The sequence below is a fragment of the Epinephelus lanceolatus genome, chromosome 4 (assembly GCF_041903045.1).
Source record: "Epinephelus lanceolatus isolate andai-2023 chromosome 4, ASM4190304v1, whole genome shotgun sequence".
NCBI lineage: Eukaryota > Metazoa > Chordata > Actinopteri > Perciformes > Serranidae > Epinephelus > Epinephelus lanceolatus.
Window position 1 is genome coordinate 47,483,228 of NC_135737.1, and position 17,052 is coordinate 47,500,279.

At 43.2% G+C, this 17,052-nt stretch overlaps 1 protein-coding gene across 1 annotated transcript; it reads left to right on the forward strand.

Annotated features, from left to right (window-relative positions):
- Positions 1 to 11,956: 11,956 nt before the first annotated feature.
- LOC117259496 (cobalamin binding intrinsic factor-like) lies at positions 11,957 to 16,798 on the forward strand. The gene is made up of 5 exons (XM_033630853.2): positions 11,957 to 12,104; positions 12,452 to 12,556; positions 12,731 to 12,872; positions 15,208 to 15,344; positions 16,348 to 16,798. Exons 2-5 carry the CDS (start codon positions 12,490 to 12,492, stop codon positions 16,407 to 16,409), a joined length of 408 nt encoding a protein of 135 aa, XP_033486744.2. The 5' UTR covers positions 11,957 to 12,104; positions 12,452 to 12,489; the 3' UTR covers positions 16,410 to 16,798.
- Positions 16,799 to 17,052: the final 254 nt, after the last annotated feature.

The following is a 17,052-nucleotide window of genomic DNA, read 5'->3' on the forward strand; positions in this document are numbered from 1 at the left end:
ATGAACGGGACTGTGATATAAAGTTAAATTTATAAAACATTTTTCTTACATTGAACTTTCTTCGGCGGCATCTCAGTTGAAATCCCGATGATGGCAGACTCAGTGAACTGTAGTGGGCAGACTCCACCAGCTCGTGATGCATTGTGGGATTTATACTTGGCCAAATACCGCTCAGGTGCGGTCTTACCATAAGTGTGGGTAAAGTACAAATTAAGCGCACTGCACTTTTGGTCGTTGTAGAAATGGGATACAGTTGCGCACTTACACTAAGCACATGGACGCACATGTCAAGTGTCCAAGTGCGTAAGTGAGATCAAGCGCGTATAATGGGACATGCCCCTTAAGTTATTAGAGAAAAAAGGTGACGGCACATTAGCACGTGTTGGACTAGCCGCTCACAGCTACATGCCAAACTGTGTCAGAAATACATGAATTTGCAACGTGAAACTGTTTTATTCAGTGTTTTTACTGGTGTTAATCAACAGGTCTGTTTGTCTTGAGAAGAGGAGACCTCTGTGGATAATTTGTCTTCCAATAAAAACCTCCTGAACCAAGCCGGTCTCACTCCAAAGTCATCGAAACCACCAACTTCCACCCAGGAGGTCAGTGTTTGGGTCCCGTAAGGTCATAAAGCCAAACCCTGTTCTTTTCTCATAAACACAACCACATCCGTTTGTTGTTGACAGAAAAAAAAAGTCTGATTTTTGGCCTAATTTTATATGAGATGTAAAATAAAGTGATTTTGGAGACATATTACTATTTTTTTCTTACGGAAGCGTTCGGCGCACATGATGTGTCCAAGAAGTGTCTGAAATTTGAAAATCCACAGATAATTTATGTTTTCACAGTTTCTGGCTTCAATAAATGGCGTCATTTGGCAGTTTTTAAAGTAAACGAGCCTTCCAAACCTGCATGTTTTCTTTATAAATCTGCAGTAAAATAAATACAAAATACAAAATACATTTCAGTTTGTATGCGGCTCCCCTCAGCCAAAATAAAAAACACAAGCTCCTCCCCAGTGCTTAAAGTGTTTGACATGCTTCCCCTTTTTTGCACCACCCCTTCCCTCTCATGAATAATGAACAGTCCCTAAGGGTCACTGGTCACGGAATGCATTATAAGATAAGACAAGATAGACTTTCTTTTCCCAAAGGAAATTTGTCTTAAAGGGATAGTGCACCCAAAAATGAAAATTCAGCCATTATCTACTCACCCATATGCCGAGGGAGGCTCAGGTGAAGTTTTAGAGTCCTCACATCACTTGCAGAGATCCAAGGGGAGAGGAGGTAGCAACACAACTCCACCTAATGGAGGCTGACGGCGCCCCAGATTCAAACGTCCAAACGCGTCAAACAATCTAAAGGCTGTGCTATGGGCGCGTGTTTTAGTCCTAGTTATGCTGGTCTTTTATGGCTAAATGGGAAGAAGACTTTGTATTCAGTGCAGAGAATAATGTTTTTGCTCATCATATTATATGGTGGGGAAGATATATTGATGATGTCATTTTGATGAAAATTAATTATTACAATTCCATCGATATCTTAACAGCACAAATTCTAATATGAAATTGTCACTTGATTACAGCGAAACTGACATTAATTTTGTAGATCTGAACTTCTGCCTTTAGGAAACAATCAGAGAGAAATACGATTCTCCATGCAAAATCATTTCATACAAAATCCCTTATAGAAAATATTCCCTTCGGCCAGTTCCAGCGCTTGAGACGCATTTGTGATCAGGCATCAGATTATACAGAGAAAAGTGAGGAGATGGAAGCTCGGTTTCTTGATATGGGCTGCAAAAGACAGATGGTCAAACAGGCAAATAACAAAGCCGGAGCCCTTAATAGGGACTCTTTGCTACAAAGAAAACCTGTGAGGGAGGCACCTAAAGGTGTGTTTTTTACAACTAAATATAGCACAGAAGCCTTCAAAATTAAAAATATGAATCCCTGAACCCCCTGTTGTGACCTTTAAGAGGGCACCTACGTGAAAGACAGAGTGTCTCATAGTCATTTACCAGCTGCACGTCCTGATAACTGGCTCAAATCTGAACTTAAGGGCTGTTACAGACGTGGCCATTGTCCTCACTGTAATAATATTGTTTAACCTTTGAAGTTAGAAATAAAACATATCGTGTTCATCATTTCATCAATTGTAAAACCACCTTTGTGATTTACAAACTTGAATGTCAGGTATGCCGACTCTTTTACATTGGCCGTACTAAACGCAGGTTACAAGATAGACTACCCTGTGGCTAAACATTTTAAAGAACATCATGGCCCCTCCTCTTTGTTGGCTATGGGCATTGACCACATCCCTGAGGCAGACAGAAGAGGGGACAGACAGAAACGTCTCAATCAAAAAGAGGCGGAATGGATTTTCAAACTGAAAGCTACTTGACCTTGACCTGACTCCATTTTTGTAAATTAATACTTCCTATGTAAAGGTTCCCTGTTTCGTATATCTGTTTGCATATATTTAGTGTCTTTTTTCTTATTTCGGTTGTCTCTCTTTTTTGTGCTTTATGTATATATTCTATTAATTTTCATGTTACTTCTGCTTCTGAATGCAGTCTATGTATATATATGTTTTTGTTCTCCTTATAGAATTTGACCTATTGATACTTTATTGTGATTTTTTCTAATTATATTTGTTATATTCTCATTGTTTGCCAACTGGCCCTATAATGCAGGTTTCTATTTATGAGTGCATTGTGTAAAGGGAGTTTTGCTTATATGCCTGCAGTTTGGCAAATGGAGTGTTGATTGGCTCCACCCATGTCTGAGTAGCGCCGCATTTAGGCCACCTGTGAACCCTGCAGCTTTATGCCCTGATGAAGGCCAGTGAGCATGGCCGAAACAGGTTGGTGATTTTAATGTTCATGAACTAGCCATTTAATAAAGGCCTTTTAACTTTTGCACCAGAGAAGAGTTGCCTTGGATTTTGTTTTTTCAAGATGTACTGCACTTTCTGACCAAAGAGCACCTTCCTGGATACCATGATACTGCAACCCACATGAGTGCTTCATCTGCTGTTGTCTTTAAGTCCACAAAATATCTCCATACTGCTCGTCCGTAGTGATCCAAGTGTCCTGAAGCCCCGACATAAAAAGTTGTTTGGAAAAACGTCATATGAACTCTGTTTTTAGCCTCATTGTAGCCTGTAGCTCTGACTGCTTCTCTGGGCACTGCACTCATGTGTCCGCCCAAGTTCGACTTTTGCCCCTTAACTTTCGTCCTTGTTCCTTGTTTCCTCCTGAAGCCGCCTGGTGTCATTAAACTATAATGGCACCCGGCTGTTAAAGGGCCAGTGTGTAATATTTGGCATGGTTTATTGTCAGTCTGAATCTGAATCTGAATATTCTACCCATTAATATGTTTATATAAGCGTATGAGCGCTATAAAATAAAATTTGTTTGGTTTTCGTAGCCTTATAATTATGCTTATATATATATATATATATATATATATATATATATATATCAAGGGCCTTGCTTTAGAGAGGTCGCCATCTTGCACCGCCATGTATGTACGGCAGACCGAGCGGACAATCCAGCCAGCCAGAGAACGCGTTTCGCGTGTATAAATAAACCAGCGAAGACAGCGGAAGGAAGGAAGAAGGAGGAGGAAACAGCAGAGAGTGTTAGTAGTTCGTCGATAGAGAGTAGTGAAAAGTTTTTTTAGTTATAAAGTTTGCGAATGGACCACACTTACCACGCAACAGGAGAGAATGAACCCGAACCGTCATCTGCGAGGAAAAGAAGACGCAACTTCACTCCTTGTGATGCACTCTCTGCGGCGCTTTTCCTCCTGGTGATATATCTCCCCAACAATGGCAGCAGTAGCACCGAATCCCATTCTGTGCATTCAGCCTCTCTTCTCGCCCGCTCAGCATCAAACACATGGAGTTCCTCATCTGTGTGCTCCGGCTCAAACAGGTATGGCTCTGGGTCTGTGTCCGCTACAAGAAACTCTTCAAAATCGCGTTCAAAGTCGTCCATTGCAGCTGCTATAGTCCGGAGATATTGCTAGGCTAAATAAACAGCTGAGCTCTGTTTACCGGCTACGCTGTCAGTCAGTGTGCGGGCTGGAGATTGGTGGCGCAGAGAGGGGAGGGGGTCCCCGCTAGGTATTGTAAACGAGTATGTGTGTATGAAGTGTGTGTGTTACGCTAGAAGAGTCAGAGTTTGGGACGGAGTCTTTTACCCCCTGGAGTGTTACTGGAGTTTCTGGAGTGCTCAAATAAACGGGCCTTTTTCCGGAACGCTCCTCTGGTCTCCTGCTCGTGAGGGATTCATTACAATATCGTAACATGGTTTAGATTTCTAAATAAACATTCACCTCGTCGCTAGATAGACCTACTCCTGAAAAACTCGTGTCTGCGCAAGGCTTTTTGTCCCTACGAGGCCACCGTCATTTACCCGACGGGAGGGGTGAGCGAGTGAGCCCTGCAATCTAGAATTTGACCACTGATGTCACTGTTTACAACGGTTTTCAACCCATTTTACACACTGGCCCTTTAAAGGATGCCTTTTTCAATTGGTTTCTGATTTCGACAAATCTGGAGTGAGACCGGGCTCTAACAACAGTGAGGAGACACCAAAATCATCAACCCACTGAGGGCTGGATTCAAAAGCACACCAAAAATCAAAGTAAAAAACTGAAATCACAGACTGATCCAGGTAAATTTTATCACAGCAGCTCGTGATGAGACTCAGTCGTGCGCGCCTGTATACACTCACTACATTTTCCAAGTAGCGTGCCCAACACTGCAAGTGGCACCAATTAATTAGAAACATATCAGGCCCTAATCAGCCCAACTTTCCCCCCACTACAACACCCCTGAGCTTCCAGCCCACACTGACTGTTGGCTGCTGCATGTCACAGCCTGCAGTCTTCTTCAAACAGCCCACACCAAGTTATGGTAGTGACGCACCTGCTCAGTTTGAGTCCTGTCCATGTGGTCCAGCACAGGTTCCTGTTGTTGGAGCAGCACCGCAGCTCTGAGCACCATCAGCACACCAGCCCCACGTTTACAGTCTGATCCTGCAGCACAAACTGAGGGAGTGGATTTCCAAGACAAACCTCCCTCTATTGATCCGAGCTTGAAAAAAATAAATCCATTGCCATCGATGACGCTGTGTGTTGACGCTTCTGTTGGCGGGCTGAGCATTAAGAGACGCTCCGCTCATTACGCACAGGTTATCAGCCCGACGGGTCGAACAGGACAGCTGGTGTCATGTTGAGGAGTGAAGTTAAGCAGCTGACTGCTATGGACATATTTCTGAGATGATAGAGATCATTAGAATATTTACCTGCGCGCGCGCTGACACAGGGCGTCCAGAGGCTCCTCCTTCTTTATTGGGAAAAAGGCCTCGATGATTATTCACACGTCTTGAGCACTATTGAGCTGCCAGAACAAGGCGCACAGTCACTGTTTGAAAGTTATAGCCGCTTTCACGCCGGGAAACAAGAAGGAGGGGCCCGGCTGTCTCCTGGGGGCCCGTCACCGATAATTAGCGATCAATCACGAATTAGTTTAAAAGCTGGAAAAGAACACAGAGAGCACTATTAGACTGCAAAGATTCACTGCTCTCCAATAATTGCTTTGGATTTTTTTTTTTTTTTTTTTACAGGAAACCAAGGTCCCGTTTGTTTCATGGTGTCTCATCAGGAGGGTCCCCAATAAATGTTTACTTACCTGATTTATGGATCAGAGCATATTGATGATTAATAAACACTTTGATTGAGACTATTGAGCTTTAATTTTCACCTCATGGGCCATCATTAGTCTCTTGTTAACCTAACACATTTTAGTTTGGCCTGAATGTTATTAAAACTGTTGGAGATTAATTATTTTTTGTTTTACTCTAACAACAGATTACTGCTACACATAAACAGGTATTGTTTTTTCTAGAACTTTCTTTTATGATTGCACTGAGAAGTGAAACATTACAATGTGCCTACACTGCTCAAAACAAGGAGAGGAACACGTTATCATCACCGTCTAACACCAAGTCAGTTAAAGTTCAAGGAGATCAATGAATCAGTTTCAGCTGCTTTGGGTCAAATCAAAGAGACAAACAGGAAATGGTTTTACATGTGGTGTCCACAGACAGTTGCTCTCTCCTTATCCTTCCTGACTGATTCTTCTCTAGTTTGGTCTTCTGCTAGTGTCCTTGTCACTACTGGTAGCATGAGGCCGTACCTGCAGCCCAATCAGGTTGATACCAGATACCAGGAGACCGGCTGTTACACCAGGAGAGCTGGACAGGGCTGTAGAAGGGCATCAACCCAGCAGCAGGACCGCTATCTGCTCCTTTGTGTGAGGAGGAACAGGAGGAGCACTGCCAGAGCCCTACAACATGACCTCCAGCAGGCTACTGGTGTGCATGTTTCTGACCACACTGTCAGAAACAGACTCCATGAGGGTGGCATGAGGGACCCACGTCCTCTAGTGGGACCTGTGCTCACAGCCCAGCACCATGCAGCTTGAGTGGCCAAGGAACACCAGTTTTCTTCACAGATGAGAGCAGGTTCACACTGAGCACATGTGACAGGCGTGAAAGAGTCTGGAGACACTGTGGTGAACGTTATGCTGCCTGTGACATCATCCAGCATGACCGGTTAGGAGGTTGGTCAGTGATGGTCTTGGGGAGGCAGATCCTTGGAGGGTCACACAGACCAGAGGGTACGTCATATGTGGTCATGGACTTTCCACGTCCACATACAACGTCTAAGGTACCCTGGGTGTGTTGGTTGTTGACGGTTTGCGACGTTGTGTCGAGTTCTCTTCTTTCAGGATACACCTACGTTTTCACAGTTTGCATACAGTCTCTTTCAAAATAAAAGCACAAATTGACGTTTTATTTTCCTTCAACAACAAAAACACGTGGTTGGGTTTAGGACAAAAGAACAAGGTTTGGCTTTAGAATCTTACAGGACGTGAGCACTGCTCGCTGGGTCAAAGTCGGTGTTTGTTGGACCCATCCACCACCTGTCCCGTCTGCCCCACTTAGACTTTTGCCGCAAGTCACTGCCCAAGCACCGGATTTCAACAACTTCGGCCACAAAAAGGTCCACAGGCTGAGATCAACGCCAAAAATAGTCAATTTATTTAGGACATCTGAGCACAAAGAGAAGGTGCTCAAAGTGCAAAAAAAAAAACACAAAAAAAGTGAATAAAAACAGCAGCAAACGTTTCAGTCCTTGACGATCATCAGTGCTTCCCAGAACAGATACAGGGTGTTTTCATCCTTGGTTCCTTTGAGCCCTCTACACAGACTCCGAGAGATGACTCACTTATGTGAACGCTCCAAGAGAACTCAGACGCCTCGAGTTTGGTTCAATTCAAGTCCGCAGTGTGGTTCACTTAACCTGCGCTCCAGGTTCACTTTGCTCTTTGCCGTTGTATTCAGCCCTCTAGATCACACGCTGTTGACCTGGGACGCTTGAAAAAACAGACGAAACCACGTCGGCCTGTAACGCTAACAAGGACGCAGGGCGAGGAGCAGTTTAGTCCACAGAAGATTCTGCACGTCTCCAGATGTGGACTGTAGAATACATCAAACAGCAGCAGTCTACAGCACAGACACACTCAGGTTTGCTCCAGTTTTAAGTTCATCTGAGAGTGAGCGGCTTCATAACCACACTGCAGCACCACGTCAGAGTAAAAACAAAACTATGTCAATATATATTATACATAGTGTGAACAGGAAGAGGACTGAGGCGCCATCAGAGCTGAAGTTGACCAGAGCGAGAACTGAGTCCTCTTTCAAATGAACTGATGTGAACACAATGTGAGCAGTGAAATAGCACCAACTTGAGTTTGATACAGCTTTTATTGTCACAGTGTGCACTCTGATTGGCTCTCACTCTCAGTTAACCCAGTACCTTTCCTCTCACCCCACCTCTCCACCACACCTACCTGCCAGCCTATCACCTGTCCACACACCTCCTGCTCCCGTCCGTCCACCACACCCACCTCATCAAGCCAACTCGGCTCATCTGTGCAGCTTCTCAGACTCTCGTTGCCAGACTATAAATAGATCCACAACTGGACTGAACTGTTGCCTAGCGTGCATGAACACTCCTGTACATGGACTACTTTGTGTGAGCTAGCTCTGCAGTCAGGCCTGAGTCATGGGAGGGCATTTGAGACTTTTGAAAGAGCCTCATTTCCACTGCACAAAAACCCACCTCATGCAATGATGCAATGATGCAATGATGCGTCGCTGCAGGAGGCTGATGCAAACTTTGTTGGCCAACGACACATCATTTGTTTTAATGTATTTCTGGTTTGTGCTCCAGTGTGAGGTGGAGTTCTTCACTCTCACCACTAGATGTCACTGTCTCCTCATTCTTCATGTAATACTGTGCCTTCATAATGCACACACACATTAACATACAACTTGGACTCAATTCAGCCAGCTGCATTTATAGTTCATGATTATCTGTTGTGTTTCTACTGTGCAATAGTGACTTAAGGTACAATTATTGTTACTGTTTGTACTGTGAAATAATTCAACTGTGCAATATTCATAACACCTCTTTAATGTGTATAGTTATTTAACATGCAGTGCACATAACTGTACCTACTTCTTTATCCTTATTCTAGTCCATATTGCATTGATGTATTTATTGTAGTAACCGTTACGGCACAATATATATTTTATATTTTTAATGAAACACTAGTTTATACAGTGTAATGTAGCACAATGCACATATCTGTATATTTTACACACTTACAGACTCAGCAGAATAAAGATGCATATTTTATTCTTAATATCTTAACTGCTAGTGTTAAACATTGACATTTCTATTTTACTGGAGTCACAATTTCGTCTCGGGGATCAATAAAGTATTTCTCATTCTCATTTAAGGAACAATGCTTGATGTCGTCAAGGATTCAACTATAGTTAGTTATAGTTGGTTGTTTTGGTGACTGGAAATCACAAATCAAAATGCCATTTCACTCCATGAAGGAGAAGTTGTTTGTTTAAGCCAGTTTTTAACTTTTTATTTCTGTTGTTTTAAGTTGGAGGGGAATTACAATGTTTAAAGTGAGTCTTTAATCCCTAAATGTTCAACATTTAGTGAAATGTTTATTGTGTTCGTCTTTATTGCTGAGTAAATGTAAATTTATTATTTCATACTAAACAGACAGGAACTCGCCGCCTGGCTCTCTGGAGCTGCAGAAAAAAAGCTCTTTCACATGATCGCGAGCGTTTATCAGTTTGTTTGTACCTCAGTGAGAATGTCAAAGAAATTGCGCAATTATTAACACACGGCAGCGTCCCCTGTAAAAAAAAAAAAAAAAAAGCTGTTGAAGAAGCATAAACACCAGCGCTGTGTGCACATCGCTGTGTAAAGGAAATCTGTGGTTTTGATGTGTCTCAGACAAAGTTACAGAATGCTCCAGTTTTTCATCTCACATTTCATGTTGGCCAACAGAACAGAAAACTCTGTCTGATGCTGGTCTGTGCACATTTCCACATGTTACCTTTTGCAGTGACCTGAGTGCTGCTGGGGTCCAGAAACATCCAGAGCTCAGAAAATAAGAAGAAAAGGGCGGAGTCCCTGCAGATACATACATGGCCACACACTCTTAGTGGGTCATAAGGGTTGATTGAGACAGATTAATGTGTGTTAGGAATATCCTGCATAGTTTAACTACGAGCCACCTATGTTTTCTTCATGGATGTAGAATACACAGCTACTGCAGTCTGAGGTTTGGTGAAGTGGAGTGGTGTAGTCAGGTGTAGGCCCGGCTCCATGAGGGCTGTTCAAGGAGCTAAGCACCCCTCAGTTGTATATTTTGCCCCCTCTCTTTAACACCATCATCATCCTCACTGTGACCTCGTCACATGTCCACGTTTGGTCATGGACTTTCCACGTCCACATATGGCGTCCAAGGTACCCTGGGTGTGTTGGTTGATGACGTTCTGGGACGCCGTGTCAACTTCAGCCTGTTACATGCATTGTCTGTTTTCAAAGTACACTTCTGTTTTCACAGGAAATGTACAGTTTGCATACAGTCTCTTTCAAAATAAAAGCACTACGTCTGTACAATACTGCAAATTGACGTTTTGTTCAGTAAACAACACACACGTGGTTATGTTCAGGACAAAAGAGCAGGGTTTGGCTTTACAGTCTGAACACCGGCCTCCCAGGTGAAAGTCAGTGGTTGCTGGACTCATCCAACACCACTGGAACTTTCAAGCTCCTTATACTATGTTGTTCCTGGCAGCATTTCCCCAGCTAGCAGCAAACAGTGCCGCCTCAATGAACAGCGTTAAACAACAGCAACAGAGCTGACAGTGTTAACCGGGCGAACCAGAGGATGGGCACGACACTTCCGTGATGACTCCTTCCTGAACTCAGAGTTAACTGCTGCAACCCGTACTTCAACGATGTAGCAATTTATTTTATTTTTATTTTATCTTTTTATTTATCTATTACTATTATTAATTTTTATTTGTTTCTCTTTTATCTTATTCTATTCTATGTCCTCTTGTTTTTTGTCTTATGCTGCTGTGATATTTGAATTTCCCCTCAGGGGGATCAATAAAGTATATCTTATCTTATCTTCTCTTATCTTAACATTAATGTAACACAGGGAGACAGGTGGGGAAATATTTGCCATTCCTTAAGAGAGGAGTCATCCTGCTGTCACCGTCTGATTTGAGCAGAACACATCCTGGTCTGTAGGAAAAAGAGGATGTATAAATGTGTGCACTGATGGACAGTGTGCAAGATGAATAAACTGGGTCTTTGTGTTGTAGACAGCAGGTGTTTTCCCAGCCAGCAGGGACAGTTGAGACATTCTCTCTCACCTGTTACAGACGGGACAGGAAGTGCTTTCTCAATCAGACACATTTATGATGTCATTTCATGTCTGTTTCTGTCTGTCATCACTCAGTGTCAGTATGCTGCTTCTTTTATTTACCTGTTTTTACTTATTTTGTTTGTTGATGTCAGGATCATAACAGCTCAGCAGCGTATTAATGACTGCTGGTCAACATAGATTTTTTAAGAGATACGCAGCCAGTCTTGGTTATTGTTTGACAGCAGGGGTAAATGCAACAACAAAAGTTAAGGCAGCAGAAGTCTTTGTAGGGTGGGTGTGAGGGGTGGGGGATGGATCCAACAGCCACTGACTTTCAGGCCGGTGTTCACTTCCTGTAAGACTGTAACGCCAAACCCTGTTTTTTTAACCTGTGTTTTGTTAAGTGGTCCCATCGGTGTAATCCTGATGTAGTGCTTTTATTTTTAAAGAGACTGTATCAAACTGTACATTTCCTGTGAAAACAGAAGTGTATTTTGAAAACAGACAATGCATGTAACAGGCTGAAGTTGACACGACGTCCCAGAACGTCAACAACCAACACACCCAGGGTACCTTGGACGTCTGCTCCATCTGCACCTCAGTGCTCTGTACCTGCTCCCAGTGGACAGTGGGGTGAGGTGTGATTGAGTGGGTGTGTGATGTCCTGTTCTAACCAACGCGTTGAATGCATTTCCTTCTTCATAAAACAATGGCAAAGCCACATTCCTTTGCAGAGGAATGGCATCCAGCCTTGGCTGACACATGCTGATTACCTCAGCCATCTGTTGATCAGTGGAGCAGCATGAAGAGGAGAAGCAATATGTGTTCAATCATCCACATACACGTGTGTGTGTGTGTGTGTGTGTGTGTGTGTGTGTGTGTGTGCATGCGCGCCCATAAACAGGATCCTGTTTATCAAAACTTGTGATCAAATCATCATCAGGATATCTTGAAATGAACATATTTTTGGTATGACTAAAACCTGGATTCACATCAGTTCTTTAAAAAAGGTTCCTCCTTTTGCAGATGATGTGTTTCTGTTGCTCAAAGTGTCTCTTTGTTCATCGCTGTGCCTGTTGTCCTGTGACTGCGAGGAGGAATGTACTGTAGGATGACTCAGCTGGATCTCAGCCTGATGTGTGATGATTGGTTGTTTCAGTATGATGTGATGTGTGGAGGAGAGCTATAAAAGTTACTGAGCAGGAGTCCTTCCAACAGGACCGGGAGCGTCTCGAAGAGGAAGGGTTCTCCATCAGATCTCCTGCTGCCTTACAGGTCTGTTAGACACTAACGGCAAACGGCATTGTCAGATTCATGGATTTGATTGTCTTTAAGAGATCGTTTCAAGGAGGCGCAGTGGGACTGTAGTCGTTTAGTTACAGTTCACACATTTCATCCTACTTTTACCTTTTTATATTTTTGTGGTAAAAAGTCTCAAAGACAGGAGACAGTTTCCAGGTGAAGAATTAGAAACCCCGTCTACTGAGAGATGAGTGGAGTCGAGTTAAACACTGGTTTTAAAAAATGTACAATCTTATAATAACTTGTGGTGTCGGTTAACTGTTTCTGTTCAAACTATTTTACAAGGATGATATTTTACCTTCTTTTTTTTGTCTCTGCAGTGAAGTGTTGAGGTTCAGTTTGATTTCCAGCAGTCAGAATGATGGCTCCAGCTCTGCTCTCTGCAGTCCTGCTGCTGCTGCTGCTTCCTGCAGCTTCAGCTGACAGTAAGCTGAAGGATTTATTACTGTTTTTATTGAGCACAGAGTAATGTCCTCACGCATGACCACTGAGAAGAATTCAGGTTTAGAATTGCAGTGCTAAGGCATTGTTTATCCTCCTTATTCTACTGCTGCATTTTATTATTGACCTGTGTACTGAATTTGACCTTTTGTTTTCAGGTTCAGATCCAACTAACTTCACTATCATGGTCACAAACGCTGTAACAGATTCTGCCAATCAGACCTACTCCACGTATGTGGTTTACAGAGGGATCTTACTGGGTGGAATGAGAAGACTGCAGGACTCAAACTCAGGCTTCAGGTAAGATCATCACATCAGCTGTTGGCATAAATCATCAACTTAAAGCTGGGGCAGGCTGACTTTGAAAGTGTGCCCTCCTCCTGCAGTCCTCCCCTCTCTGTCCCAGCACACAACCATGAGTATACACGTGCTTCAGTAACCCAGCACTTCCCATATATTGATTTATTTATTCATATTTCATTGTACGGTTGCGCGCAGTGTATTCGCTCAGCCCCTCCTTGCCTGGCTCTCTTTTTGTTCAGACCGACATTAAACAAGAATTAGCTGCTAGCCACCAGGCGGCCTCTTAGCCTCACTCCTGTCTTCACTCAGAGGAGAGCGGGCAGCAGCTACTGAGACCAACCTCCGATTAGCGGCTGCAGGAGCTCGAATCCAGCAAGCACAAACCTCTCTGCACCAGGTGTCACAGTGGGCTGTCGGCCACTGGCAGTGCCAGGTCTAAAGCTGAGAACACACTGGTGCCACGGTGATGTGTCATGTGGCGCACATCAAGTGCCGCCCCGAGCACACACTGGACACGCTGCACTGCAGCTCATCAAGAGATCATCACGCAACGTTATTACTACTTACACTGACAGATCTGCACTTCCTCCACCTCTGCGTTAGCTTAAAATCACGTGGACAGCCACTGATTAAACTTGATTTCTCACCTGAAGAGCCGATCTCCAGAGCTGTGACTCACCAGGAAGTATCTTTTTTGTCCAGTGTCGTTATAATGTCGGGACTGTGGGTCGTTTAGCTCGGGATATTTCTCAACCTCAACAACGAGTCCCTCCTCATCCATTCTTCATTAGACGAGACGCAGCAACAGCTACAGAGTTCTCCATATACTTCCATAGTGAGTGGAGGAGTCAAACTGCTATAGGAGCAGAGAAAAAGAGCTGCTACAGGAGCTGGTCTGTACAAGCAGAGAGCGAGTGAGGGGAAAATGTATTTAATTCTGGGGGACTGGAAATAGGACAGTGGCGTCAAGTGCTGCAGAGCGACATGTCCAGGAGCACCGATGCGTGCCTAGTTGCCGCCGGTGTGGGGTTGTACACTGAAAATAATAGATAACAACATAAAGTTTGGTGATGTGGCGGGAAATCAGAGCTGTCTGTTGCCCTGGAGTTGGGGTTTGCACTAGCTGGATTTAAGTGGCTGCAGCTGTGTACACTGTGATTTGAGGCTCTTGCTAACATTAGCCTCATAAACATGAACATGAAGCTGCAGCTGTGAGCCTCGTGTTTTCTTGTGTTTGTCAGACTCTCTTTTGATGAGTCCATCTTCCTGTTTTGGGTTGCTTTGCAAGGTAAGCAGTTGTTGCCAATACTGGTGTTCAGAAGGGTAGCCCTTCATCGCCAATTTCTTTTTGCCTGTTAGCATGGTGTTCACGTGAACGTGCATGGAGCGCACATACACAGTTAATGGCATGATGCGCTGAACCAATCAGAGACCTCTGCTGCACTGTGTGAAGTGTCTGGCGCGAGCCGATGAAGAGAGTTTTATTCACCGCTGCAGTTTCTGGATTTTATTCGTTCATCCCAGCAGTTTGGACTCTATTTAACCTGCAGCTGTGTTTTTCTGGACTCTTGCTTCCCCTTTTGTTGATTTGCTCCGTCTTGTGCGTCCATGAGATTGTGAGTAATACGTTATCATTCTGTTACTGTTCTTTATTATATTCTGTGTGTTATTCGGCAATTAAGTTTATAGTACTGTACTGTGTCTTGTGCATTGGTTAATCATTGCCGATTTCATATTCCAATTGATGTATATGATCCCTGATAATATTGTTATGTTGAATAATGGTGTACTGCTGTGCCGTCAGGTGTTATTATTTATGTCACAGCAGTGTAGTGAGCGTGCCGATGCGTCCATTAAGGGACCGTCCCACATTTATTTGTCTCGCCCTCTGTGCACACTATGCCAGTGAAATAGATATGGGCCTTTCTGAGCTAAGCTGTTGCTTTTGTTGACAGTCCCTTAAATTTATAAACACTCAAATCTCCTCATTTATTCATCTTTTTACTGTTTATCATTACATAGCCTTATTTTTGCATTGTGTAATTTACCGCAGTCTGTTTGTTTATCATTAATATTGCATTATGATTAATATGCACATTTTTGTTTATTTCTTTATTGTAGTAACCACACAGACAATAAATCAACAGAAGAGTTTGTTCACAAATAAATGAGTGGCATCTCAATGAGAGTGTGTGTGAATTGGACATTTTTAAAATCTAACCTGTGCACTTCCATAATTGTGTTGTCATGTCTGAGTGAAGCTGCATGAAACATTAACATGAAAGTCACCTGTGTCTGAATGACAAAGAGCCATCGCCTGTTGTCCCTGCAGTTTCACCTACACTGAGAATCTAAACTACGGCCCGTTCCTGGAGAGCGTGAACGGTTTGGCTGGGAATTCAGAAGAGCGCACCTATTGGGAGCTGCTGGTCCAGAAACCAAACAGCACAGTCATCAGACCTGATGTTGGTGAGTCAACCCTTTCTGTCTTTTTACAACATGTTCTCACTCTCTGTCACATATCCATGTTTGGTCGTGAAAATGTACAGTTTACATACAGTCTCTTTCAAAATAAAAAGCACTGGTACAACACCGAGAATTGACATATTTCTTCCTTCAACAAACGCACATGGTTGGTTTTAAGAAAAAAGAACAGGGTTTGGTTTTACAATCTAACCAGAAGCGAACACCAGCCTCCCAGGTGAAAGTCAGCTGTTGTTAGACCCGTCCACCACCCTGTAAGAACTGGTGAACCAGGTGAGAGTGGACCCAAACGCACAACTCTGGAAACAGTTTGGGTAAAATAACTCAGTCTTCACTGGTCAAAAGGTGCGTTCGTTACACAGAAGGACAATCAGTGGAGGCAAACAAATCCAATAGGGATGAGGCAGAGACAATCAACAGGCCAAATCCAAAAAACCAAGCAAAGGACACAGGGAAACAAAAGGCTGGAACATTAGACACACAAGGAGCTGAGACAAACTGACATAAACAAGGCGCACACTGAATACTGTGGTGAGGGGAAGGATAACAAGACACAGGTGATGTCATCAGAAGGGAGGGAAAACACACAGGGGCAGGAAGTGAAGTGATATGAAACCAGAGAGGTGTGAGTTTCAAAATGAAACAGGAAACAGCATGAATGAATGAAATAGAAAACATAATCTAAGAAACTTGAGTTGTGACACAGCACTCCCCCCCGCCCTACTCGGACATCCGCCCACATAACTTTAGTTGCTGTCCAGCTGCGTTTTCCCTTGACGCTGCCGGGGGCCATTAAACAATAACAGCAACTGGCCATGTATCACACTGACGTGAAAGAACGGCTTTTTTTGTTGTTGTCTGACGCTGGAAGTCACTGACCAAGTGCCGAATTTTGACAACTTCAGAGGTTGCTTTTTACAGTCAACATCCACTGTTGTTCTCACTGTAAATCAATCAGAATCTCGTCTTATCTTGATTTTCTTTGCAGGTATCGGATGCTACATTCCATCTGCAAATGACAAAATCATCCTGAATTTTAACAGATACTGAAGGTTCAGGAGCCACTGGAAATCACCATGCAACTAAAGCCTGACTCAACTGTATGATTATATATTTCACAGATCAGCATTCAACCAAGGTCCATCAAGCTCTTTGGTCAGAGAGTAATTACAGCTTAATAAAAGATCACTGATGTAAACAGTGTACTGTGTGAGGAAACACTATCGTAGTACTGATAGCACTGACAAGGAACGAGCTGACATTACTTTGTCTTTACTTTTGGATGATTATCTCTCACCTTGAATTTCCTGCTTGGTAACCAGATACTTCCTCATAGAGATTTCTTCTTATTACTCAAGCTGTGAGATAACACACTGCTGTTTTACACTTCAGAATACTTTGTGTGAATCTTCTGAAATAATAAACAAAAATACATTTAATCTGTGTTGAGCAAAATCATTTTTTTACTTTATGATAATGATGCAAATTATCAATAAAATTGTCCAAACTAAACGAGTTGGTCTTGCTAATCGTGCATCAGATGCTTCACCTTCAGTCACACGGCTCGTTGGAGACTGTGTTGTGTTTGACATTGTCTCTATTAAGCCCTGTTTAAAGTGTGTTTAATGTGTGTTTTAGGTGTGTTTTGAATCAATCAAACTTTCCAGCACTTCACAGAAACTCCACGGCCAAA

What these genes read in the sequence shown, in the direction of transcription:
- LOC117259496 (XM_033630853.2), top strand. Translation starts at nt 12,490, where the DNA reads ATGATGGCTCCAGCTCTGCTCTCTGCAGTCCTGCTGCTGCTGCTGCTT. An exon ending in TCCTGCAGCTTCAGCTGACA is followed by an intron (nt 12,557 to 12,730) that starts GTAAGCTGAAGG and finishes TTTTGTTTTCAG; the next exon opens with GTTCAGATCCAACTAACTTC. An exon ending in AGTCATCAGACCTGATGTTG is followed by an intron (nt 15,345 to 16,347) that starts GTGAGTCAACCC and finishes TTTTCTTTGCAG; the next exon opens with GTATCGGATGCTACATTCCA.